This window comes from Saccopteryx leptura, chromosome 2 (genome assembly GCF_036850995.1).
Source record: "Saccopteryx leptura isolate mSacLep1 chromosome 2, mSacLep1_pri_phased_curated, whole genome shotgun sequence".
Lineage (NCBI taxonomy): Eukaryota > Metazoa > Chordata > Mammalia > Chiroptera > Emballonuridae > Saccopteryx > Saccopteryx leptura.
This window is the reverse complement of record NC_089504.1, coordinates 367,704,135-367,730,221: the sequence shown is the minus strand read 5'-3', so window position 1 is coordinate 367,730,221 and position 26,087 is coordinate 367,704,135. Positions and strand designations below refer to the sequence as shown.

Sequence of the window (26,087 nt, the reverse complement as noted above, 5' to 3'; positions counted from 1 at the left end):
GAGCTCTCAGCTTGCCCCACAGGTCATCACTGATGTCATGAGTATCTCCTCTGGGAATGGGCGGTGTGACCAGCCCCAGCACACAACCTGGGGGTCCTGGGACACTGCCTCAGCAGCCATGGGAGCCCCAACAAGGACTGCACAGGCACAGCCAGCAAAGAAGTCTGTACCAGTCTGGAGCACTCTGGGACTTGAGGCAGACAGAGCAAGGCCATCAGGAACCAGGGAGGAAAGGCCACTGGGGAGGGCTCCCGGGGCCACCCACGTAACGGCTAATGGACCAGACTTGTCACCCTGTGCCTATGCTCACAGAGTCAGTCCTTCTGTGTCCACTGTCCACTCCATCCCTAGAGAAGAGCTGGCCCACAGTGAGCACTCAATAACCACGGACACTTCTTTATCAAAACACACACTGGTATTTTCAGTCATGGCCCCACCCCACAGCACTGCCCTGACACGGCGTCCACTTGAGACAGGGCTGGGACAGGGTGAGGCGGCACAGCCACCAGTCCAGAGTGACATCTCTGCTTTACCCTGGTCCTCGCCCTGGAGAGTACAGCGATAATGGTTTAATCCCAACAGGTCAGGGGTTAGAAACAGGATCCAAGAGATAAAATGGCTTGTGGACAAAGGAACGAAGAGAGGCCGGGCAGCTCTGAAATAGGGTCAGAGTCCCATCTCTAGGTACAAGTTGATTACAGAGGCTCACATTTTACACGGAGAGGGGAGATGTGCCTTTTCCGGGCCTTGGCCCTGTGGAGCCCCTGCCTTCTGTCCTGGAATCTGAACAAGCCGGAGTCATTTCCCTCAGTAAGATGGAGAGACCACTCCGCCCTGACCCCGTCCCTTCTGCCCAGCCGTCCTCTTCCCGTGGAGGCTCTGCCAGCACCGGCTCCCCCGTGCACTGCACTGCACTGCGCTGGGCCGGGTGGCGTTAGGTCAAGAGGCTCTGCCTCAGAGTCTGCGCAGTCTCCGTTGTCTCGGCCAGGGGCGCACTTTGGGATCCAGCTGGGGCCCTCTGTGCTGCTTTTCTGATCGGAGCCTCATATTTCTTTATACCTGAATGAGGAGGAGAGACACAGGAAGACAGAGTGAGACACAGGTTAACCATCAGCCCCAACAGTAGGGACAGAAGGCAGGTCCCAGGTCCCTTTCTAATTGCCTTTTATAATCAGAGCTCCCTCTCACCTCTTCAGTAGAGAGCAGACAGCCAGGTTAAATTTACCACCTTACGTTTGTACCACATTTGACAGCTTTAGAAAGCCGTATCACATATCCCATGGTGCCTCAGCCTCAGATCAACCCTGCCAGGTATTTAGAGATCAGCGTCTCCATTTCACACACAAGGACGTGGAAGTCCAGAAAGGATGCCTAAGGTCTTATAGATAAAGGTGAGCACAGAAATCCAGACTCTCCAGGGATTTCTGGTTCCAAGGCCAGTGCCCCCTCTGCCCTAGTGAGCTGCCCGCCTCCCCGCTGCCCACGGGCCTTTCAGAGAAGGACCAGCTCACAGAGGGGAGCAGACCCCGCACACAGGGGACAAGCCAGAGCCTTCAGCATCTCCGAGTCCTGAGCCTATGTTCTCTCATCTCTAAATGAGCATGACTACCCCACAGGTGGCTGGGAGGGAAGCTAGAACGTCTGAGCTTAGGCTCATTCCAGGCACAGAGCAAATGCCTCCTAAGTGTCCGTTCTTCTCCCTTTCTGCTTCTTTTCAATCCCCCCTCCCCCGCAGCCCCGGGCCCCTCCCCCAGGCTACCTGGGGCCTGGCTCAGGGAGGGCAGGTGGGAGAGGCGTGGGTCATGTGGTCCAACCCGCCAGCTCTTCCAGGACAGGACAGAGATTGTTAATGCCACTTGCTCTCAGTTTTTCTCCCCAAAACCTGGATGATACTTTCCTAAAGAGAAGTGCTTCCCCAAACAGCGTGCTGGTTATCGCGGCCCACGTTTACCCTCCAGACCAGGTCCCCAGCTCTGCTGGCTCCTCATTAGCTCTGCAGGCTTCTCCTCAGCAGGAGAGCCGGAAGCACCAGCACAGAGCCCAGCCTCTTCCAGCCTGGCCCAGGTCCGCTCGGCCACCAACCCATATGCGGTCCACACCCGCCACCACTGGGTCACAGACAGAGAGCACACCAGCCAGTCACCGACACTGATTTGACTTTGTCCCAGAGGCTTTGATTGGTCATTGCTTGTCCCTGCACACCGCAGGCAGAGGGCCCACAGGTCTTGGTTTCTGAACTCCCGGAGCACTTGCAGCTCAGAGTCCGAGTTCAGATGGAAAACTACTGGCCGGGACTCTGCGTCCTCTGTCCTGCGGTGTGTCCAAAGCCCGCTGCTCTCCCGGAGAAGAGGCTGCTGACCCTGGTGGCAGCTCACACTTCTCAAGCACCATGCTCTGCTTGGCGATAGGCTTTAGAACTGGCCCCCCAAAAGAAGGAGAAAGTTTGAAAAATCACACTGCAAGAAAGTATTTGCATGCAGGACCCACTCTGATGGCACATCAGTCACAGACTTGAAGAAAATACTCACAAAAGTCATGGGACTTGAGGAAACTACTACCGCGTTTGGGTTAAAGCCAGACAAGAGCTATGGAGACACACGGGACAACAGGGGGCGATTAGTGGGGCCTGCGGGCGTTTCACGAACACCAGCGCGTCCAGGGCCAGCTCCGCCTTCCTGGGGTCTGGGCTGGGGCTGGCCTGGCCACAGAGTGCCTGACCCTTGGCTTCTTCGAACTGAGGTGGGAGGCGGGGATTTGGATTTCCAGGGGACTCACCCTGTGTCTTTGCTCAGGAGCAAGTGCCAGGCCAGGATTTCTTTGTACACCAACCGGCAGAGAAGCTGTGGGGAGTGAGGCACAGAGAGAGGGGACAACATTAGCCTGGAGCACGTGGTCGGTCCCCAGTGCTGGTGACGAGTAGTGGGCTGTCAGGAGGGAGAGAGCTGGGCACACAGCTTCATTCAACAGGGATCCCCTGTGGGAGGGGAAGTGGTTCTCAGTAATTGCCTGCTGTCCCAGAGCCCCTGGTGAACAATGCTTTGGACCTTCAAGGTTCTAGCCTGGCAGGACAGGACACTCCCCACTATCTATCTGTGCACCCCAAGAACTCTTACCAAGCAGGCCAGGACGTCAGCAGAGATGAGCATGTAGAAGACATTGTTCCAGCCCGTGGGGGAAATGAGCCCAGCCAGCAGAGGCCCCAGAGCCGCACCTGTGTAGAGCAGTGTCAGAGCAGGGCACGCGCCAAGGGACCCTGGACCCCTGCCCACGTGATGGCAGCAGTGCAAGGAGTGTGCCCCAGACACGGCTCAGCACTCCGTTGCGGGAGCCAGCAGCTAGTCACGGACCTATGGAGCCAGTGCCGTCGATGATGGCCGTGACGGTGGACAGGGCCTTTGCGTTGCCCTTCAGGCTCTTGTGAGTCCCCTGGGGAGAGAGGGCAGAGTGAGGGCCACACCAAGAGGTGGCAGCGAGCACCAGGACTGCAGAAGTGCTGACCTGGGACACGTGGTGTGGGGCTCGGAGCTGAGAGGAAGTGGGGGCAATGGTGAATTCTGAAGGATTTTGAGGATCTTGCCTATGCAGGCCAAGCAAGGGGAAAGGGCTGTGAGGAAAGTGGACCAGAAGACAGAGGCCCTGAGCAAGACCCCGAGGTGATCGCTGGCTTCCGGGGAGGCGGCCCCACTTACGAGGTCAGCTGAGACAGCAGTGGTGATGAGTGCGTAAGGACCATTGACCAGCGCCCCACAGATAATCAGCATTACTGAGTTGGTAACAGAGACAGTCCAGTTAGAGATGCGGGGCTACAAACAACCCCATCCCCAAAGCAGGTGAGACCCCTTGGCATCAGGCTGCGGACCCTGCTTCCCTGGCCTCCCGCTGACGCCCCCACGGCAGCCCCTTTCCTGCGGCCTGGCAGGTCTGGCACTGTCTCACCTATGGAGGTGGCGATCCCGTTCTGGCCAAAGCGGTTGTACAGGAACAGCTAAGACAGAAGGGCAGGGGCAGAGTCACGCCCAGGCTCCCCACGGGCCCCTATGATAGACTGGGGCCTGGAGGTTTGGAACGACCCTATGCCGCCCTGGAATCCAACAGGTCACCTTACTCCTTATCCTTCTCATACCCAGACCTCTCAGGGGACAGGGGGGTCTAAGATGTGGTAATTTATTGTTTGCTTTTCCCAGAAAGTCTTCTTTCATATCTAGCCTCAATCTCCTATTCTTTTCTTGATCAAGAAGTTTATCAGTTGATCTATCCTTCTCCAAGTCCAAATAGTCACCAATCCCTTTCCAAAACTCTCAGTCTGGGTCTGTTTTTTGTCCACAGGGATGTACATACAATGTGCATTAATGCCCAGGTGCAAAGCCAGGTCAGCACCCCTACACAGGTACCTATGCACATGCACTTTGCCCAAGGTTATACACACCATGGGGGCAGCCAAGATCAGCATGACACAGCAGGTGGTGGCCCTGCCATTGGTATAGTCAGAGATGAGCCCCGCCAGGACGCCACCTGGAACAGAAACCACTCAGTCACTGCTGCTCAGGTACCACCACAGCCTCCCACCCACACAGAACCCCCCAAGCTTGGCCCCATCACCCCGCCTACCACTGGCCTGGGCCTGGGCCAAAGTCAGCAGAAAGTCTCCCTCTGAAGCCCCCCTGCACCCGCTGCATATGGAGGACCAACGCGAGGGCATCTCTCTTAGGGCCACCCAGCAGGGCAGAAGCCTTTTTTTCTCTCTCATGCCACCAGCCCATGTCACATCCTATGGGCTCTGTCCCTTCTTTCTGCACCCCACAGGAGAAGAGGGGAATGCAGGATGGAGGCAAAGCAGGGCAGGGCCTCACCTATGATGCCACCAACATCAAAGAGTGTAGACAGGTTCCCTGCCTCCTTGGCACTAAAGTGAGCTGTAGAAAACACAGCAATGTGGTCAGACCTGAGGGCTCAGGGCAAACATCCTGGAGTGTCACATTCAGAACAATCAGTGTACCGGGTTCAGGCCCACGGCCTCCTTTTCCGGAGGAAGTGGTGAGAACCCATGGGGAAGTGACTGGCCAAAGTGAATTTACAACAGTTTGCAACCAGACGCCCTGACCAGCCCTCTCCTGAAAGCGCTGGGTCGGCCTATGAGCCCTGTCCCACTGGGCCACCTTCCTGTGGGGATGAAAGTCTCCCTGAGCTCCAGTCCAGCTCGCCAGTTCCTGCTCTACTCCCGACTAAGTGGCAGGCCACCACCAGGGGGCTTCACATCCATCTGAGATCTCTGCTAGTAAACAGCCAGAAGGAGACTCACAGGACAATGAGGATACCGGGTCCCAGGCCTTGCCTAGGATCAGAAAAATATCCAGAAGCTTGAATTGTAGCCCAGCCCTAAAGGTTGACTCATACTCTGAAGTCAGCATGAACGCCACAAAACAAAGAGTCTCCATGTCCACGTAGCTGCCCTGTGGCTCCTTCTCTATTTTTACAAGAGACCCCTCAAATAAGAGCTGTAGGGCAAGTTACAGCTTGAAATTTGGCTGTGACTAATCTTTGCGGTGTCCTGTTTAGCATAGGTACAGTAAGTATATTGCGAGGTGGCTTTGGCCCTCAGCCCTCCCCGTGGGGTTTGGAGGGAACAGCGCAGCTGAGGCGAGGGGCCTTGGCCCTGCGGTGCTCTGAGGCTCGGGACTGGGGCAGGGGTCTGCTCCTTGGTGGAGCAGCCACCTGACCTATGGAATACAGGGACTCAGGCCAGGCTGACACAAACATTCTCTTCAAATACAAAAGTGAACTCTCCTCATCTGTCCATCCTTGGATGGCGCAGAGGCCAGAAGAATAGTCCCCAAGCCAACCCAGCACAGGGCAGAATCCCATGAGTCTCCAGGCAGCCCCTGGGAGAGAAGTGTTCACCACCAGGCTATAAGCAGTGCGGGTGGCTCACCAGGAGTCTTCCTCGGGTTGGGAGGAAGGACTCCGGGAGGCATTCAAAAGGCAGCCCTTTCCCAGCGCCCTCCAACCCCACATGTCTATGAGCCAGACAGGCTGGAGGTGGGTTCCTCTTACACTAAAGGGTAGAGAAGTTAGGGAAAATCACAGAACACAGCTTTGAGTTCCTAACCCCCAACTCAGTTCCAAGGGAGGGGGGGAAGTGGCTGGAACTGGGGTTTTAGGAGTAGCATACAAGGTTCAACTTTCATTTAAAAATAAAAATCTCCTTTTGCCCTACAAGAGGTTCAGCAGAGACGCCTCCTGCGCCTGGAGTCACGTGCATCACGGTGGGCTCCCTCTCCCTCTGCTCCAGCACTTACCCACATTGAAGATGTAGAGGGGCAGCCAGTACAGGAAGGTGTAGCTGACCAGCTTGGCAAAGAGCAGACACAGAGAGAACTCGATCACGCCCTGGGAAGCGCAGCAGAGGGCACGTTGAAAAGGGCACAGCCCCAAGGGGCAGGAGCACCGCCCAGCCCTTCCTACCCCGCCACTCCCGGGAAAGCAATGTGCCTGCTGTTCCGTGCTGTCAAGATTAGCCCCCCCTATTACTACCCTAGGCATCTCCTGTAAAGAAATGCTAGAAACCATAGAGCCTCCTTATCTCCTGATATCCTACAGAAAAATCTAGAGAGTCTCTCTCTCCCCTCCATTCCCCCAATTTCTCACCGGGATCCTGAGTGCCCCAAAAAAGCTGATGGCAACAGGCTGAGTGCTGGGCTCCTTGGAGCAACCGGCAGCCGTCTCCAGGCTGCTCTCCTGGGGACTGCAGGGGCCACTCCCAGGGTCCTCAGGGCTGTTCTGGTTTTCTTCCGGCCCGCCCTGAACAGGATGAGACCCTGCTGTGAGCACGTCCATGCACCACCCCCTGCTCACTGGAGGCATAACCCACGTGAGGGGCAGGGGCTCCCAAGCTGGAAGAGGTGTGTGTCCCTCTCCTGGACCGGACTAACCTCCTGTGGGCCCCTTGGACTGTTGAGGAGCCAACCCAAGGGCCTGACATTGGGCCTGCAAAGTAACTGTGCACTCGGGGTTTCCTCCTCCAACTCCCTAGTCCTGTGGGGGTGGGGGATGGAGGAGAACGGAGGGGGCTGGGGGCTCACACTCACGTGGTGCTGCGGGGGGACGCAGTCCACATCTTCTGGGTCTGAAAAACAATATCTTCTAGGAAGCTTTCCTCAGGCCAGGCCCTCCTCTTGCATGGGGACTAGTCCCCACCCCCAACGTGGTCACATAAAGGACCGGGAAGCGGGCTCCAGGGACCACCTTCTAGGCCTGGCTCTCCTAACACCCGCCTCCTGGACTCCCATTCTCTGCTACAAAGTGTCCTGACTACCCAGCTTAGCTGACTCACAGGCTTGAGGGGACCAGGACAGTCAATATGGGCGTGTCTTACCTACCGCCCTCCCTTTGCACCCTCAGACCAGGCAGCATTTGTCAAGCACCAGCTAGGGGCCAGGCATTCTAACCACCTATCCCTTAAACTTTCGATAGCCCTGGAAGTACATGCTGTTAGTCCTGTTTACAAATGAGAAAACTGAGGCTCAGAGGTTGTGTCTCAAGTCACATATCTGGTCTTCCAACACCATGACCAATAATCTTCCCACTATGGCCAGCTGCCTTCTCCCAGAACTGTGGGCCCTGGGTGGAGGGAGAGTCCACTCACACTCGATGAGAAAAAGGAAGGTAATGATGCCCATGGCAGCGGTGATGATGCCTGGCACCACGAAGGACATGCCCCACTGCTCGTTCACCCAGATGCCAGCAATCAGAGAGCCCAGAATGTTGCCCACGGATGTATGAGAATTCCAGATGCCCATGATGAGCCCCCGCCTGGAGGGAGGGAGGGAGGGAGGGAGGGAGGGAGGGAGGGAGGGAGGGAGGGAGGGAAGGAGGGAGGGAGGGAGGGAGGGAGGGAGGGAGGGAGGGAGGGAGAGAGGACGAGGGGTTGGGTAGAAGAGCAGAAAAAGTAAAAAAGGGAAGCATAGGGTTCATCTCAACTGCCCTGGCCAAGTGCAAGAAGCTGGCTGCCTACAGCCTGCATGCCAGCAGAAAGGGCAGGGGTGGCCGGGACCCAGTGAGGGACAGCCAGGCCTGCAGTCCCTGAGGCAGCACCCAGGGCTTCTCCACGGAGCACTCGCTGTCCTGAGAGGTCAAGCCTGCACCCCTCTCTTCTCTCTTTCCCTGTGGCTCTAACTGTAAAGCACTGGTCCTCAGCCCCCTGGGGACACTGGCAATGTCTGAGTTTTGGCTGTCACTGCTCCTGGTGTGCTAACGGCGTCTACTGGGCGGATGCTGTTAATCTCTAATGCACAGGACTTCCCAGCACAGACTCAGCCCTGGGGTCGGGAGTGCAGGGCCGAGACACCCTGCTCCAGAGCCATGTCCGTAGCACAAAAGCCAGCTGTACAGGTTTCCTTTCTGCCTCCAGGAGAAATGGAAGTTCATCTACTGTGAGGAAAAGCATAATTAAGGTGGCTGTTTTATGGGTTAAAACCTTATGAATGGAAAATCAATACTGCTTTTTAATCACTAAAATGTTTATTTCACTCAGGATGTGAAAGTCAGCAAAATGGAGGCAAGTTTCTCATCTTTTTACCCTGAAATTATGGTAGGGGCCATAAGTCCTGTCCTCACTACCCCAGCCCTCCCAGAGAACTTCCTGCTCACACCTTTGTCACACTCACTTGCCCTTCCCGAACCAGTTGCCCACGCAGGTCACAACCGAGGGCCAGCCTGTGGTCTGGACGAGTCCATTAAAGATCTGCAGGGAGAGAGGGAGGTAGGAGCGATGGCCTGGACATGCAGCGTCCGGCTCTGACCCGTCCTGGGCTGAGGAGGTTCAATGTCACAGGTGAGGGGTGCTCCCACAGCCCACACCACAAGCTCCCTTTTTATACACACACACACACACATGCTCCCTAATGCCCTCTGGACCAAGATCCTTTTTTTTTAAGACTTTATTTATTCAGTTTTTAGAAAGGAGAGAGAGAGAGAGAGAGAAGGGGGGAGGAGCAGAAGCATCAACTCCCATATGTGCCTTGACCAGGCAAGCCCACGGTTTCGAACTGGCGACCTCAGTGTTCCAGGTCGACGCTTTATCCCACTGTGCCACCACAGGTCAGGCTGGACCAAGATCCTTTACTTCAGAGACCCTGCCTCTCAGGCATCTTAAGTGACCTCAGGGTGGTGCTCAGTGCAGACTCACTGAGAGAGCAAATGCATAACCCTGGGAGGTGGGAAGTCAGACCCTGTGGAGCAGAACAGAGGAGCAGGGGCTGGGCAGAGGGGGGTAGGGCCCAAATCGGCCATGGCCTGGGGCAGCTAGGAAGGACCAGACCCATTCTGTTATGGAAATGGAGGCCCAGGAGCTGGAAAGAGGCCCCTACCTGGATGAGCACGAAGTACCAGAGAACGTGGATGTTCCAGAAGAAGGCCATGCCCAGCAGCAAGGTGAAAAGGCCACTGAGCAGCATTCCAGCAGAAAGGTAATAACGAAGGGGCAGCCGCTCCCCAAAAATCCCACTGGAGAAGAGAGTTAGCTTTGTGGTTCATTCGCCACCTGCACTCCTAAAGTCTGCCTCCATTTCTTCCCCACCACATCGCTGGAGCCACTCTGGCCAAGGTGGCCACCAGTGACCTCTGAGTTGCTTGCCACAGCCAGGGACACCCTCAGTCCTCCACTCACCAGCCCTCGCTGTTTTTCTGGAAACTGCTGACCACACTCCCAGAGATGCTCTCTCCCTGGCTGTGCCAGTCTCAGCCCTACCCTTGGTTGACCACGCCTCTTCATGTATCCTTTCTGGGGAGCTGTCTCCTGCAGCACTTTTATGGTTTTAACTATCACCACGTGCCCACATCCAGTCACTCTCTCCCCCGGGGCTTCAGGACCACACCCAGATCCTTCTGAACACCTTGGCCTGGATGCCCTCCAAACACTCAGAACTCAACACTAAAACTGAACTCTTCCCCCTCCTTCCTGTACCCCATCCCGTACCCTGCGCCTCAGGGTGAATGGCAACACCATTCACTCAAGCCAGAAACCACGGTACTGCCTGTGTCCTGCCTCTCCTTCCACCCTTCACCGTCGATCTGCAAGCCACCCAGTCTTCTCTGAAAGAGCTGTCTGTGTGCCCTCTTCTCCGCGCCCCTCAAAGCTTAGCTGGACTATGATCAATCTGTTTCTTAGCCGGAGCAGGCCTTCGGTCCTGCCTTCCTTCAACCAACCTTGCACCCCCCTCAGACTGACCTGAGATCTGAATCTGACACCTGGTAAAACCCTTCCCTGCTCTCTTGAGCCCATGGCCTGGCGCATGCGACCTGACTCTTCAGCCCATCCTCTGCTACTGCTCCCTTCAAACACTCGGGCGAACCCCCCCCCCCAGATCACGCTGCTCCCCCCTCCTCTTCTCATGCTCTTTCTTCTGCCTTGTGTCTCTCTTCTCCACCGCCGAGCCCAGAGGCTCTGCACCAGCGCACATACTATCTCCTTCGAGAAGCTTCCCTAATCCTTCTAATCCCAGCATGGACTAAGTGACCACCCGTGAGCCTCCAGAGCGTGCGAGCCACCTCTGTCACAGAGCCACCACACTGCTTTGTAACTTGCTGCTGATGGTCACATGAGGCAGTATCTGCCTGACTCTTAGTGACAAACAGCATATCTGCTGTGCTAATTCAGGCCCAGGGCAGGACGGCTTTCCTAGCCATTCCTGCGTCCACTGCCACCCTCAGAGGGTCCTGGTCCAGAACAAGCCATACTCCCGCCACACCACTGCCACTGCTGTCTGCGTGTGAACCCAGTGGCATCCAGGAAAGGCTTTCCAGGAAGAAAGAGCTACTGAAAGCAGCAGACGGCCAGGTGAGGAGCAGGCTTGGTGACCGCGTCAGAAAGCGAGAGTAGCTGTGGTCTTGTTTCCACCTGGCGGCCATCAGCCTTTCCACTTTGACCCCGCGCCCCTGGCTGATAAGAGGCAGGCAGCAACTCCGAACACCCTATTCTGGGGCTGCCTCTCTTACCTGATAAACATGCCGATGGCGTAAGCCACGAGGAAAGCATTGTCCACGGCCCCCAGTAACTCCTTGTAGTTGTCCTTGTCTGAAAGCAGATGGGAGAGACAGAAAGCTCATTGCTTGACTGCCCCTGCAAGAAGGCCTTTGTAGCCCTGGACAACCCCTTCCCCAGGAAGAGGATGAGGAGTGGAGAAGCAACTTGACCCATTCTTACCAAAGGGAGGCCAGCTGCACCACGTAGTATCGTTGGGACTGTGGGTGTCATTGGGGGGCTTGATCATCTCTGAGCAGTTCTGGTGCAGACGGCTCTGGACAGACCATGGGATACCCAGGTCAGGGCCCAAACCCCACTCAGCCCAGAGAGAGCAAGCAGCCTCCCTCCCCAGCCAGCCACCAGCACTGCCCATGGGACTCAGCACCCTCCTCTGGCACCTCTTCCTGTAGGGACTGGCTGCAGGGACAGGCAGCCACACTGGACCCTAGAGCCCAGGGTCCTTCCTCTTTCAATGCACTGCTGTCTCGGTGAATAAACTCACAAGGAGCACCTAGGGAAATTCCTCTGGAAAAAGAGCTACTAAAAGTGGGAGCCGACCAGGTAAAGGAGCAGGCTTGGTGACCGTGGGGGGTGGGGGTGGGGGCAGGATGGTCACAGCCTGAGCTCCAGACCATTCTAATAAAACACATCTCTGCCGGGCCTACTGTCTCCCGCTTTCTTCCTTACCACCGGGCCAGCCTCACCTTTACAACACTGATGGGCTTCCGGGACATGTGATAACAGGTATAAATTAAGAAGGTGAGCAGCAGGATGAAGCCTCGGTACCTGCAAGAAAAGGTGAGCATCCAGATTAGCAGGGAGATACCCACCTGTGACCACTCGGGCAGCCCCAGGACCTCGCCACCACCAACTCTCTACCTTCAGGCTCCCCTCTAGACACAAGTGGCTTGGGCAGAGGCCACGGGGAGGGTGGGAACAGATGCCCGGAGGGCAGGGTGCTCAGGGCCCCTATCCCCTTGGTCCCAACTTCCGAGCCCTTCCATCCGAGCTGGCTCAGCACCAGCACACCAGACAACACAACGTGCTCCTGGGCTCTTGTCCCCTCCACCAGCGCTCCGTGCATCTGGCCTCACTAAGGTCGGGTGCCTCGCTGTACGTGCACCCTGTGCGGGAGATGGTGCACAGAGCTAAATCGTCTTTAAAATACCAGAAATGATGGGAGCAGGTAGAGGCTGATGGGGGGAAAGGTCTGTCTTCACAGTGAGCTCACTTCTCTCAAGCTTAGACCATGGCAGCAGTAGCGCCTCCGCCCCTGTCACAGCAGAGCCGGGACCACGGGACCACAGCTGACAGAACCCACGTCTTCGCCTAGTCCCGTCTCATCCGCCCACTGGACAGCAGGGTCACTCTTTCCATCTATGGCTCACACACCACACGGGTCTGGGCTGGGATGGAAAGAACAATTCAGCCAGACACCAGGGCAGTTTCCATGCACAGCCCGCTGCTCCCCTCCTCCTGAGGGTCTGGGGACGGGCTCAGTGCGCCTGAGTCACTGTCAGCTTCGCCAGCAGAGAGAGCATCAGCTGAGCAGAGTCAGCAGCTGGGAGCCAGGAAATACATGGAAAGTGGGCTTCAAAATGGTCCCCTGGCCCAGGAGAAAGGGCCAGGCATTCAGAAAGACCCAAAGCCCTGGTTCATAAGGATCTCGTGGAGAAGGGTGCGTAGGAACAGTGGGAGGAGCTCTGATGCCCTTCGCATCCCTCAACTTAGAGAACTGAGGGGGTGGGGCGCTGCGGCCCGGTCTGGTCTGCACTTTCTGGGGATCTGCCTTCAAAACTCACTTCCTCCACATGAGTCATGACGGCTACCACTCGTGAAACGAAGGGAATTTCAGCACAGCCTGAATTTAGGTTGGGCTACCAGGTCCTTCTTGACACATCCTGCTCCTGAGCTTCCTGCCTGGGTTCTTTGTCTCCATTCTGTCCGCTGCCCCTAGTTCATCTTAAAAGAAAGAAGGGGCACATGCCTCACCCCATTACCTGGCTTAAAAGTTCTCTGTGGCTTTTCCTTCTGCAAAGAACAAAATTCCAACTATCTAGCCTGGATTTCATGTTCCTCTACGACCTGGCCCCTCTGGCTCCCTGTTCCCAAGGAGGCATGGGTTCTGCGGGGAACCTGGGGTTACTCCAAGGTGACTGTCATAGCGACTGACAGCAAGCTGGGTGGCAGCAATGTTTTCCAGGTGCCACCAATTGGTATCCAGCTCATGACTCCTAGCTGAGGGACCTGCAGAACCTGAGGGGGTTTGGAGAGGGTGCCCTGCTGAAGAAGTTCAGCGAGAACTGGATGGAGGAAAACTCCAGCCCTCGCCTGCGGGGAGGCCGCTGGTCTGAGGAAAGGCTGAGCGCTCTGAGTGAGGCCTCTAGTTTACTGTGTAACCAGATGCAAGTCCCTAAACCTTTTTTGCCCCTGTTTCCTCATTAATTACACAGGGATGATAGCACCAGTCACAGCTCTCTCAATGAAGTGAACACAATACCACCACCTTAGTCCCTGGGCCTCTGTTATGTCACTGTTAAGACCCCCTGGGGTTCAGTTGAGCCCATCTTGGCTGCCACATGATTGAGGCCACTGTCCATGGTGACAAATCTCATATTCTCTGGATCTGAAAGGTTCCTAAGGACCGTGGCTCTGTGCTTTCCTACGACAGGCTCAGCATGAGGCCCTTATCGGCTATGCAGCAGCCTGGCTGCCCGGGAAGCCAGACTGCGACTTGGCAGGTGCCCTGAGCCCCCTGAGGAGCTGGGCAGAGCCAAGGAGGAGCCTGAAAATCTAGCTCGGTTGCTGGCCACTCTCTCTTCCCACCAGCACACTGATTCCACCCCAAGCGCCAGGACCTGCCCACCTAGGAAGGATCCAGACCACCCTCCCTTGGCCTTCTCCTGCCTGTGTCCCTGCTGTTCTTCCTTCTCTGTTCCATGCACTTTTCATCTGGACTCCTCTCCCAACCTGGCAGGAGGAGCTGGCCACAGCGGGAGACACAACAAGGCCTTCCCATACTTCTGACACCCTGATGCTCCCAGGCCGAAACAAGATTGCCTCCTAACCACGTCCACACATGTGCCGTCCACGTGCCAGGCACCATGTAGGAATCCAGCAAGAAGCAAGAAAAACCATAACAGAGATCTCTGCCTGCAGGTGCTCACAGGTCAATGAGGGACGGACGGAAGAGAGAAGGCAGCCAGGTGCGACAGGGAAGCGCAGAGGAAGGCCTGGGGCCAGTGGGGTGGGAGAGCATCAGGAAAGGATCCCAGAGACAAGGCTTTAGTTGAATCTTCAAAATCACACAGGAATGAACTGCACGTGAGCCTGTGTGGCAGGTGGGGCTTTTGCAGACATGGCTGTGTGCAGGCGTGTGCCACATGAGAGCTGGTCCAGGGGCTCCGAGGCCCCACTGCATTGCAGCCAGAGGTACATGGAGCTAAGGGACAAGAACGAGAAGCAGCCCTGTGTGTGTGACATGCTGGCTGGCGGAGCTGGAGCAGGAGTATGTCTAGGGACAGAGAACTGTGTGTGCAAAAGCAGAGAGCATGAAACCACACCACCTGTTTGGGGAGCTCCATGTCACTCAGGATGTCTAGAAGGTGGGACTGAGCCAAGCCGGACAGGAGTCAGGGGACAGGTCATGTGGAGCCATGGGCGCCATGTTGTAGAGGTCACAGTGATGGGAAGTCACTGAAGGGGCAGGGTTTTCTGGGTCAGGGGACTGGACGCCACCCAGGCAAAGCCAAGTGAGCCCCAAGGCTCTGCTCCGCACAACCCTTTGGAAGCTCGTCCTTGTCTTCCTCACTGAAGGCAGGGCCAGTCCCCTCGCCTCTTCCATTCTGCCAGCCCCTCCTTGGCACATGGCTTCACCATATGGGACCCTCAGTGGTACATTTCCGGGAATTTGTGTCTATGGTAGTGTTGGGAAAACAGCTGTGTCAGGCTTGCTTGCTTGTACTTTGCCTGATTAGTGCGTGAGCACGTGGCAGCGCCATGTGTGCACAGCCTACGTAAGGCTACAGGTGCTTGCCCTCAAGGCGGATTACGGATTGCCTGCCCATCACTGTGAATGCCATTTTGCTGTTCATTTGCTTGCGGCTGTGAGAAGCAGTTTTCCCTGGCTGTGTGCTCCCTCACTGCTAGGAGACTAATAAACGGAATGGCCCAACTCTTCTGGTTCCGCAGCTCCTCTACCATCTGCCAGCATCCAGTGTGAACCTGCCTGGCCTCGGCCACCGCTTTAAGGGTAGAAAAGAGCAAGGATTTAGGAATCAGGCAAAACCTGCTTCACTCCTTACATCTGTTTGTTCATCTGAAAAGCAGAGAGTTCATCCCCTTTCTCACAGGACTATTGACAGGTGAGATGATGCAGACAGCAGGTCATATCAGTTCCTGACACCCAGTGGGACAGTTTCTAGTATTTTAAATGTTCAGATGAGGAAGAGGGGCTGGAGGGGGCTGAACCAGCCGGCGGTGCTGTTATGGGAGGTGAGTGGGGTTGGGGCTGGCACCACATTCCTCCTCCCACCGTAGGAGTTCCAGACCCTGGATTCACTGGAAGGTAGGGATACAGGGGCCAGGACTCCCATGCTCCCCATGTTCCCAGTATCGCACCGGCGCTAGCTGAACCCGTGCTCTGCCCTTGCCCGGGGCGGTTCCAGTGCCTTTGGGGGACGCTGCAACAGTAGGGAGCAGACTCGGGCCTGCCCACATGCCCACTTGGGCGCAGACAGGGAGGCTGGGCAGAAGTCCACACTGACACGCTGACTGAGCACTCCAGCCCTGCCCTCCTCTAGGGCCTGGCCTAACCTCTCTCCCAGCTCCGACTCCAGCCCTGAGTTGAAGAATTGACAACCAAGAGAGCGGGAGAGTCACGACTCCCGGGGACGGAGAAGCAGGCGGTCCCTGTGCTGTGGGGAGCTAGACCCCGCAGCTGGCCTCCTCTGGGACGTCCTGCCTGGGCTCGCGTGATGGCGGGGGGAGCTCAGAGCCACACAGCTGGCTGAGCAGAGCGCCTTTGGAGCCAGGCCTCCTCTTAGTTCAGTCCTCTTCCCCTTCCACTTTGGCAGCTGTTCTGAGAAAAAGGCCAAGGTGCCTGTGGGGCAGCCATGTTAGGCTTGCTCACCAGTGTACCAGCTGCAAGCACTTTCTTGATTAGTGTGTGAGCACGTGGCAGAGGCACGTGTGTGTGGCCTATGAAAAGCTTTGGGTGCTTGCGCTCGATAGAGATGGGGTACTGTAGATGGCGGGTTGCCTGCCCGCCTCTGTGAGGGGCCATTTTGATGTCTGTGTGCCTGAGAGGCGGTTTCCCCTGCCTGTGTACTTGTCGTCGTTGTTGTGAGACTTTATTAAATGGAATGGCCCAACCCTTTATGGCTCTGCAGTTTTTCTACCGTCTGCCCAAATCCAATGTGGACCTGCCTGGCCTTGGCCACCGGCATTGCAGTGCCACAATTCAAAGGGGCCTAGGGACATCTGTCACAGTAAGGGCAGGGCTAAGCAGAGGCCTCGGCTGCCAAACTCACAGCAACACCCAGAAAAGAGCTGATGGCGCGGCGGCAGGGAGAGCCCTGGTTTCACTTCCCCCCTCCCAGCCCTGCCTGCAGAGTCAGGAGGCCGCAGAGGGGTCCCGAGAACACACACAGCTGGGCTTTGCCTACCCTCCCCGGAGCGGCTGTGAGGGGAAGGGCCCGCAGCCCCACTGCCGGGTCAGGCTGGCCTAGCACAAAGGCCAGGACCAAGGAGCGTGTGTGGTGACTTCCAGGAGGGGCTGACTGCCCCGTGACCCTAGGTCTCTGTTAGCAAGCAGCAGCAGTTATTCCAGTCCCACCTCCCCCTGCCCGGCACTAGTTACTGAGTAACCAAGTCTAATAGAGAGGAGGACTTCCTATCTCTTAACGATTATCTGACAGTCCAACATCCTTCTTCGAAGGAGCATGATAATGGCTTTATCAACCAGGTTAAGACTTTGCACTAGGAATGCTTCTGAGGTAGGAAAGAACAACTTGTCACAAAGTAACAACAGATAAAAAACAAAGAAAGGACCTATTACCACCCAAAGGTCCTACCACTAGTACAAAAACAGAAAATAGGAAACAGCATTCAGAGGGGCGTGGACCTCAGGAGCCGGTGAAAAGCGGTCCCTTTCCCACGTGGTTCCCCAGGCAGTCAGCCCCGCCCCGACGCCCGTGTCAGGCCAGTGGGGACTTAAACTCCCTCACCAATAAGTCCTATTCCCTGCCTTAACCAGGGGCTGCTAGTAGATGTCTAGGGCTTCTAACACAGCCATGTGACAGGTTGGGTTGGCTGTGGCTTCAGGTGACCTTAGCACTTGCCCTGAGAAAACAGACTCGGTGGCCTCCCCTTGGATGTGCCTGTTCCAGGATTCAGCAGATCAGGTCTGGGAGGGCCTCTGAGCACTGAGGACATGAAGCCCTCAAGGGAAAGAGAGGCAGCCCAAGGAATCCTCTATCTGTAACCCTTCCTCCTGCTGGGACATGGGCGATTGTCAGAGAAGTCAAGTTGACTCAGTTTGGCCCCAAGATCCTTTCCATAGAAGGAAGCCAGTGGCTAGTAGCTACCAGGAGCCCAGGACTTTATAAAACAAAGGAGTAAATAACATAATTCTCTTTTTTAGGAAAGAGGAAATTATAGGTTGTTTTGCTTGGAGAAGGAAGCTAAGTAGGGGAACCCTGAGCATTCAGACAGAATGAAAAGATGTGGCTTTAAGCTTTAGCATGAGGTTTTGTTTAGGCACCTGGAATGATTTGGAAGAGTGTAGAGTTGGTAGGGTAGGAAGAGGTGGTCAACAAGTATTAAGCTGGTCATTCTTCTGAAGAAAGGCTATGCAAACAGCACGGACAGAAAGGATGGAAACGTGTTAGCTATGTGCTGCCCAGAAAGGTCAGACAATGGCTCTCCTCTCAGGATTCTGTGGAGGCCCAGCCCCATGCGTCACCCTCATCCACTCCTACTGAGCATGAGGGATCCAGGGGACGAGGCATGAGCTAGAGGCCACACAAGAGCAGCAATACTACCCACGTCAAATGCCATCTCAAGGATAATCAGATAAGGGATCATGGGCTTTAGGGACTCAACCTCTTGTGTCTGTCCTCAGTTCTGTGTGACTCTCAGACAGTTCCTCTCTGAACTCAGTGTTCACTGGTACAGCTCAACTGGAAGAAATAAGGCCTTGGCCAATCACTTGGAACATTCCAAAACCCTTGCTGCCTTCTCATACAGCCCATGGGGCCTCAGTCAGCCCCACCCAAAGCCAGGAAGGTACACACCAGTCTGCTCAGTAAGGAGGGAAAGAGGAAACAGCCGGGGGGTGGAGTGGGGGGAGGGCAGGGGGGAGGAAGCAGAAGCTGCTGAGGGAGAGGGCAGCAGTCACACCAGTCGCTCTGGGTGGGGAGGGGCCGCAGGGTCACGCGCTCGCTCTGCAGGACCAGCTCTGACCTAAGAGGAAGACGCAGTGCCCAGTGTGACCAGGACAATGCACTTGGCTCTCCAGGTTCTGCTCCAGGACCCCTCCCCTCCAGAGCGTTCTTTCCCTATCACAGCTTGTTTTACTGAGCCCTTCCCGCTACCCTTACCACCACTTCTTTGCAGTTGCCAGGAAAATAAGACAAAATAAAGCTATCTTGGCTGCACTGGGGGCCCTGATTGAGGTCATTGCAGAACAGGGAAAAGAACATTAGACTTAGACCAAAATAGTATGAGTCTTAATTTCTGGTTCTGCTACCTACTTGTGACCTTGGGCAATTTGATTAATCTCTCTAAGCCTCAGATTGGTCTTCTTTAAATAAGATAATAAACTCCTGCCACACAAGATTGTGATAGTGTTAAACAAGGCACAATGGCTCTGCAGCGTGAGCCCTCAGCAAACTCTGGAGGCAGGGCCGTCCATACTAGCAGCGGCCACCAGCCAGCCTTGGCCTTTCCAGCTCCCGTGGGAAGATTCTGGTGTGGAAAAGAGCGAGGTGGGCGTTCACGGCTCCTGCCTTCTTGCCTCTGCTCCCCAGTCCTGCTCACCCAGCCGGTCCCTCCTCCCACAGGCTTCTCTTCTGCCCTCACAGAGCCCCAGGAAATGGGCCCAGCCCCATAAACATAGCCCCAGTCATCTCTCTGGCTAGATGCCCATGTTGCCAGCTGTCCCCAGACATGTCCTTGCAGACATTGACACAGACGGCCACTGACTGGGCCCAGAGCTAGGGAAGACTCTGAAAGGGTATGAACTGGCTATCCACTGCAGCCTGACAGGTCTGGTGGGGGCAGAAACTCTGCAGTTTCTGATTTTTCTTTTTCAATTTCTATTTATTGATTTTAGCAAGAGAGGAAGGGAGAGAGGGAGAGACAGGAACATTGGGCTGCTCCTGTATGTGCCCTGACCAGAGTTCGAAGAGGCAACCTCTGTGCTCCAGGACGATGCTTCAATCAACCGAGCTATCTGGCCAGGGCTGCAGTGTCTGACTTCTGCTTGCACACCTGAGCTGGCTGCCTCTCGGCCTCATTTCCAGGGACTGGAGATGCTCCTTCAGCCCCATGTACCTGCACCTACATGTTATGGTCTTTGACAGGTGACACCTTTACTTCCTGGCCTTTGCTCCAGCCCTCTGCTCATACCTCCAGCTCCACCAAGTCACACGTTACCTTTTCCTCCTAATGAGGGGAAATCCCTCCCTCACGGAAACTCACAAGCACCTAGCAATTACCCAGTATTAACTGGAAGCTAGGCACTGGGCTAAGGGCTTTAAATGAGTGCTCATTTAATTTCACCAAAATCCTGTGATATACGTACACTGTTATTTCTATTTTCTAGACAAGGACCTGGAGTTTTCGAGAGATTAATTGATTTGTCTAAGGCCAAATGGCCATGTGATCTTTTCTCCTTCCCATACTCTCATCAGGAGGACAACTTGGGAGTCAGGTTAACCTGGTTTCAAATTCCAGTTCAGCCATTACCAGGCTGTGTGACCCAAGCAACATAGCTTCTCTGTGCCTCAGTATATTTATGTCCCGGTGGGGAAACTTTGCAGTGAACTACAAATAAGCAATGCCTGACACCGAGTAGTAGGAAAAGCAAGTAGAAAAACAGTCTGTAATTGGTGTCTAGTTGGTGCTTACCAAGAGCCTGTCACTGACCTAAGTACTTTGGGCACTGCACCTCGTTTAACCCTCACAATCGCTTATGAGGTGTTACTCTCACTTGATAGACAGGGAATCCAAAGTTCAGGCCAATCCACCCTAGCTATGTCTAGGCAGTCTAGCTAAGTCTGCTTTCTTCACTTCACTTAAATGCCCTCCGTGGGGACATGTGCAAGCAGTGAGTTTGATAATAAGAGCACACACCCCCTCTCCAGCCTGATCCTCGGTTCCAAGAAGGTAGGACCATGTCTTATTCATCTTTGTAGGGCCTCAAACCTCGACATAATGATGTGCCTATAGTAGCAATTATATTAACATTTAGTGTTTCTTACTAGTCTGAACCTACATTCATGAGGAAAGAAATATTAATAAAAGAATACTTATTGGGCGCCCTCCATTAGTGACAGGGGGTCAAGAATGGTCACATCCCACGTTTATCGTCTAGAACCCACCTTTTACTGATGAAGAAAGTGCAGCTTAGAAAAGCTGCCTGCACAGGCACACAGTGGTGGAGGCGTTCCAGTGCAGATCTGTCCTACATCTGGGAGAGGCTGGCTACACAGTAGTTGGACTCACACTTTAAGAAGTGTGTGAACAATGTGTGTGGCTACAGAAAGTTGTGTTGTGTATTTGTGAGCCCTTCTACAGTGCTGGTGTGGGACAGGCTGTTTATCAATAGCCACCACCCCCATATCCCGTCCCCCCTTCTCTGAAACCTAAGTTACTTGGGTAAACAATACAGCTAATGTCTATGAATGAGACTCTGCTAGGAGCAGCCTAGGCGGAGAGGCACAGCTTTGTATATATAATAATGAGGTGTGTTTATGTTTACTAAGAAGAAAAAGAAAAGTTTTATTCTAAAGTAAAATGGCTGGTTGTTCCAGAATATGAAAGAGGACAATGAATGACGATACCTGAATGGATAAATTTGTAGGTTTGTGGACAGGGAATTGACTTGTACATATAATGAGTCCAAAAAGAAGCAATTAGGTGTGGTTGGAATTTTGTCAAAGCTGGCTAAGTTTTTAATTCATATTATTTTTAAAAAGAGTCTGCGGTTCCTTTAGTATCAAGTATTAATGTCAATTCAAAAACAGAATTTGGGTTTTTCTCTGCTAAAAGTCACAAAATTTTCTTGAATATTGGTTATTGGTCTGCACTCAATAAGAGGTGTAGAATATCATCTTTGTACCTCCTGTGTCATCTGCCTCGATAGCACACATTCTGTTTCACCAAAATAATTTTTCATACATTTTAAAACAAAGAAATTCCTTTTAGGAAAGAGTTGTTTCTTTATAATGTTACCTTCTATGTTTATTTTTAAGTGTAGCATTATCACTTTCAAATGGGTGGGACAAGTATTGGTGCTTAGCACCCATGACAAGCATTAGCATCTCCTACTTTGGATGTTGCCTTCCCCAAATCAAATCCTACATGCAAAATAAAACACAACATTCAGTCATTATCTAGATATTTTGGGGTGAGGAGGATTGGCTTTTTTTTGTTTTGTTTTGCATAGTTCAGGAACAGCCAAATTTCCTTGTTAGCTGCATTAGTCTTGTCATGAATTCTCATCAGATCCTTCACTTTAGAAAATTATCAGTAATAAATTAATCTGTGCCTTTTTTTGTCTTTGTCACCTCCAGGTAGTTTTTGTTTTGCTCTGATGCTTCCTAAAGGCTCTGCAATCAGCTATAGGTCAAAGGTCCTATCTTTAACAACCAAGGACTAGCTCAGAAAAGCAGTGTACCAGGCACTTGCTCATGGTCACAGGCTTCTGATGGCATCACTTGGGATTTTTAAAACTCTTTGGACAAAAAGCAGACAGGTTTATGAGATTGTTAACCCAATTCAGTGGAACAGGAATTAATCACATAGGACTGAATAATAGGTGAGAGATGATTGCTGTTTGTGTTTGGGATATTGTTGATGTTGTTCTAGTGTTCTATTTTCTGGATATATAAGGAAGTATTTTCTCTTCCTTTTTAAGCTATAGATAACCCATAACAATTTAGTAGACTCTTTATAAACCGAAATGAAACAATTGTAAATATCTTATTGTCCCTAACTGATTGCCCAGAATTCATAAACTTTTATTGAGTCTTCTTGCTTTTCATAGGAATATGGTTATTTGCAAAAGTTCAATAAGAATCTGTCTTTTTTAAACCATAGCATAATTAGAAGAATTGGTTATGTAACCAAGGCCTTCCCTGGAATGTCGTAATTGACAATGATGCTCACTTAATCAGATATAACCTGCCCCTTTTAAGGAGCCAATGCTCATAAAACCTGCCCAAGAAAACTGGCTTACTGTTCCCTTTTGGCAAACAAGGAAGGTCACTCCCTGCCATCCCAGGAACATTAGGATATTTTGGGGACCTCAAGAAGGGAGGAATTTGCCCAAATTTATAGGTACAGCAGGTAAAACCTAGTGGAGAGACTTTCTTGGCTTAGCTTCCTAATCTCAGAACAGTAAAGAATAACAAGCTTTTAAAAGTTCAATCTAAGATTCCTAATAAAAAATTCCAGCAAAGCAAACTTAACAAGGCCTGCATTATAAATTAGCACTCTTGCACCTGACCTGTGGTGGCGCAGTGGATAAAGTGTCAACCTGGAACCCTGAGTTCTCCGGTTTGAAACCCTGGGCTTGCCTGGTCAAGGCACATATATGGGAGTTGATGTTTCCTGCTCCTCCCCCCTCCTTCCTCCCCCCCCCCTCTCTTTCTCTCTCTCCTCTTTAAAACGAATAAATAAAATCTTTAAAAAAATAAATAAGTAAATAAACAAATTAGCACTCTTGCTACACCTAAATAATCAGATCAAATCTAATTAGACAAACCTTATGTTAATCTTTGTTGGTGACTAATTTTGATCAAAACAGGAGACTATAGAAAAAATTTTGTTTCAGTGGCAAACTGTGCATCTAGAGGACTCCTCTCCAGATTATCTGACTCTAGCATCTCATTGACCATAATCTATTTTAAAATGCTTTGAAGTGGTAGGAAATGAAATCATACAAAATATGTCCATGAACTGATAAAGCTTCAATAAATAGTCTTCCCTCCTAACCTGTGGAAACAAGTTTTGCCTCAATATTGCTGACTTATAAATGGATATATTCTTTGGATTCTCTCTTTTTAAAACTGTGGTAAAATATACAGTGGTGGGATTCAGTCGGTTCCCACTGGTTCGGCAGAACCAATACCTAATTTTTTTAGTTCGGCGAACCGGTTGTTAAAATGGCACTTGTAATCAGGGTTCTCTCTAAGGTGGGTGCCTGGGTAGCTGCCCAATGTGGAAATCACAAATTTACATCCCTTACTCTTTTTTTAATTTTAATTTTATTTTACTTTTAAAATTTTATATTATTGATTTTTAAAATTTTTTTTACAGAGACAGAGAGAGAGTCAGATAAAGGGATAGATAGGGACAGACAGATAGGAAGGGAGAGAGATGAGAAGCTTCAATCATCAGTTTTTTGTTGCGACACCTTAGTTGTTTACCGTGGGGCTACAGCAGACCGAGTGACCCCTTGCTCGAGCCAGTGACCTTGGGTACAAGCTGGTGAGCTTTGCTCAAACCAGATGAGCCTGCGCTCAAGCTGGTGACCTCGGGGTCTCGGACCTGGATCCTCCACATCCCAGTCTGACGCTCTATCCACTGCGCCACTGCCTGGTCAGGCGCTCACTCTTTTTTTTTAACATTCATCTGCACAACAGCATAAGCACCTGTAGTAATGTTCATTCCATCCATAGGTGAAAAAAATTGCAAGTGAGGATGCCAATCAAGAAGCAATATAGAACTATCTTAAATAACGGTTTATTGGTTTTTTGTCAGGTATTATTTTATATTTTTTCATTAATATTTTAAAACGTATAATCTAGTTTTGTGTACCTCTTTTATTGTTCTTATTTAAGTATTAAATGCATGAAATAATAAACTACCTTCTTGAATATCATTTTTTATACTTAAAATGGTCATTAGGACAGAGAACTGGTTGTTAAATTATTTGAATCTCAACACTGAAAATATATATATAACATAATTTATCATTTTAACCATTTTTAAGTGAACACTTGAGTGGCATTAACTCTCTCCACACTGTTTACAACCATCACTACCACCCTTCTCTAGGATCTTTCCAGCTCCCCAAACTGAAACTCTGTCCCCAAGAAACAATAACTCCCATGACCTGTGTCCTAGATTTCTTTTGTCTAGATTACATCTTCTGATTCGCTCATTATGAGTAAAATAAAATTTTTAACACATGTTCATTTTTATATCCTTATGAGAGCCAGGTTTTATCTTTTTCTGAAAAATATATTTTAACTACCTCAAACTTCAAAAAGGCCAAATAAGTCAGGTACAGAAGTGAAGAGGGCTGGAGGTAATAAGCACTGTCCCCAACAGGAAAGTGCCCGGGCGACCCTCCAGCCCAGAACTGAGGGGTAGACTGCGCTGGTCACGTTAAGAGCACCTGCCCTATCTAAAGGGGGTTCCCTAAGTCTTATTAGCAAAGGGAGAGCGGAAAGCTCTGCACCTCCACCCCTAAGTCTCAGGGCCTGGAGCCCCCAAGGCAAACTCCCAGGACCACTGAATTCTGGCAGTTGTGATATCCAAGGGCGAAGGGGACCAAACGGGACACTCCACGACTACAGTGGCCACTTTTCAGAAACTCCACACCCCGGGCCTCAAGTCCAGATTCGCACGGGTGCTCAATGATATGAAAGTGAGGGGCCCTGCAGGCTCGCCCCCGCGGCCCCGGGGTGGTGTGTGGTGGTGGTGGTGATTGAATGTATGTGCTGCGTGGGTGTGTGCGCACACCAGCCATTCATTTCCACGTTCCTGCCGGCTCCGCTGAAGAAGCCCGGGCTCCCGCTGAGAGGCCGCCAGCCGTCCTGTCCCTCGTCCCCACGCTCCCCGCCCGCCGCAGGGACGCTGCCCCGGGATGCGCTCTCTGCCTGGAGCTGCTTACCAGCTGTCCCTGGAGAAGGCACGGAGGAACCAGATGCCAGGAGCCAAGGAGGACCGCATCTTGCCTGCGGTGCGGGAGGAAGGCGGAGAGGTAGACAGAGCAGAGCACAGGGCTGTGCGTCCCCGCCCGTAGCAGCTGGATTTAAATGCCCCGCCGGTCGGCCCGCCCCGGCCCTGCCACCGCAGCCCGGGAGCCCCCGCCCCCTTGCACCCGACCGCCCTCGAGATCGCACCCAGCGTCAGCAACCCTCTCATCCTGCAGCGGGTCCGCCAGAACCAAGTTCTCCTGCTTCACCTCGGGCGGGGGCCCGCCTCGCGCAGACCTTCCGGGCTGCTCTTGCCCCGCACTCCCCGCGAACCGAAAGCCACACCCACACTTCTCAGCTCTCCCTGGTGTTCCGTCTGTCGCAGCTGTTCTTGCTGTGCCTTCCTGTCCCGAGAACTGGTGTCCCCAACACAAAGAGGAAACTGAGGCATGCTGGATGGAGCGCTAGAGCTGACATCGGTGGTCCTTACATTACACCGCTGAGTCCAGGCACTTCTCGGAGCGCAGGGGATATTTCGGGGAGTTAACTACCGGTACCTCCAGCCTGGACAGAAGTTTCCTGTCCCTCAGACTCCAGACCCTGTGTTACACTAGACAGGACCCACCACGCCCCTCAGAGAGACTGGGCAGCCGGCGAAAGGCCAGTTTAGAGCACATAGTTCTCTTTCTCCACAGTGCTCTTCTGGCCTCTAGCCTGGCAGTTCCCTGGTTGTTCCAACTACAGAAAGAAGATACTGTGAGAGCTTTGAATATGAACCCAAGGGTAAACTGCAGAGGGGCTGGAGAGGGAAGCATTCCCCCTGAGAATAAAGTTGTTAATAGAACATAAAATACGATTGTTTTAGTGCTTCAGCTCTGACTCCACCCTGTCCCTAATTCCTGGGAGTGCCCAGG

The 26,087-nt window shown here is 52.9% G+C and overlaps 1 protein-coding gene across 3 annotated transcripts; it reads right to left on the bottom strand.

The window, feature by feature from the left end:
• Positions 1-25,504, bottom strand: SLC37A2 (solute carrier family 37 member 2). Of its 3 annotated transcripts, XM_066365128.1 has the most exons (20): positions 25,381-25,503; positions 25,149-25,212; positions 11,725-11,806; positions 11,201-11,294; positions 10,993-11,071; positions 9,366-9,501; positions 8,664-8,740; positions 7,643-7,809; positions 7,086-7,123; positions 6,646-6,798; positions 6,297-6,387; positions 4,851-4,913; positions 4,427-4,512; positions 3,937-3,985; positions 3,690-3,763; positions 3,348-3,426; positions 3,114-3,211; positions 2,776-2,840; positions 2,529-2,585; positions 3-1,059 (listed from the first exon to the last, which is right to left on the bottom strand). In XM_066365128.1, the coding sequence occupies exons 1-19, from the start codon at positions 25,400-25,402 to the stop codon at positions 2,555-2,557; spliced, it is 1,548 nt and encodes a 515-aa protein (XP_066221225.1). In that variant the 5' UTR covers positions 25,403-25,503; the 3' UTR covers positions 3-1,059; positions 2,529-2,554. The 3 variants fall into 3 exon arrangements, with proteins under 3 accessions (XP_066221226.1, XP_066221225.1, XP_066221227.1); XM_066365129.1 differs by lacking the exon at positions 2,529-2,585 and having other exon boundaries at positions 1-1,059; positions 25,381-25,504; XM_066365130.1 differs by lacking the exon at positions 25,381-25,503.
• Between the last annotated feature and the right edge of the window lie 583 nt (positions 25,505-26,087).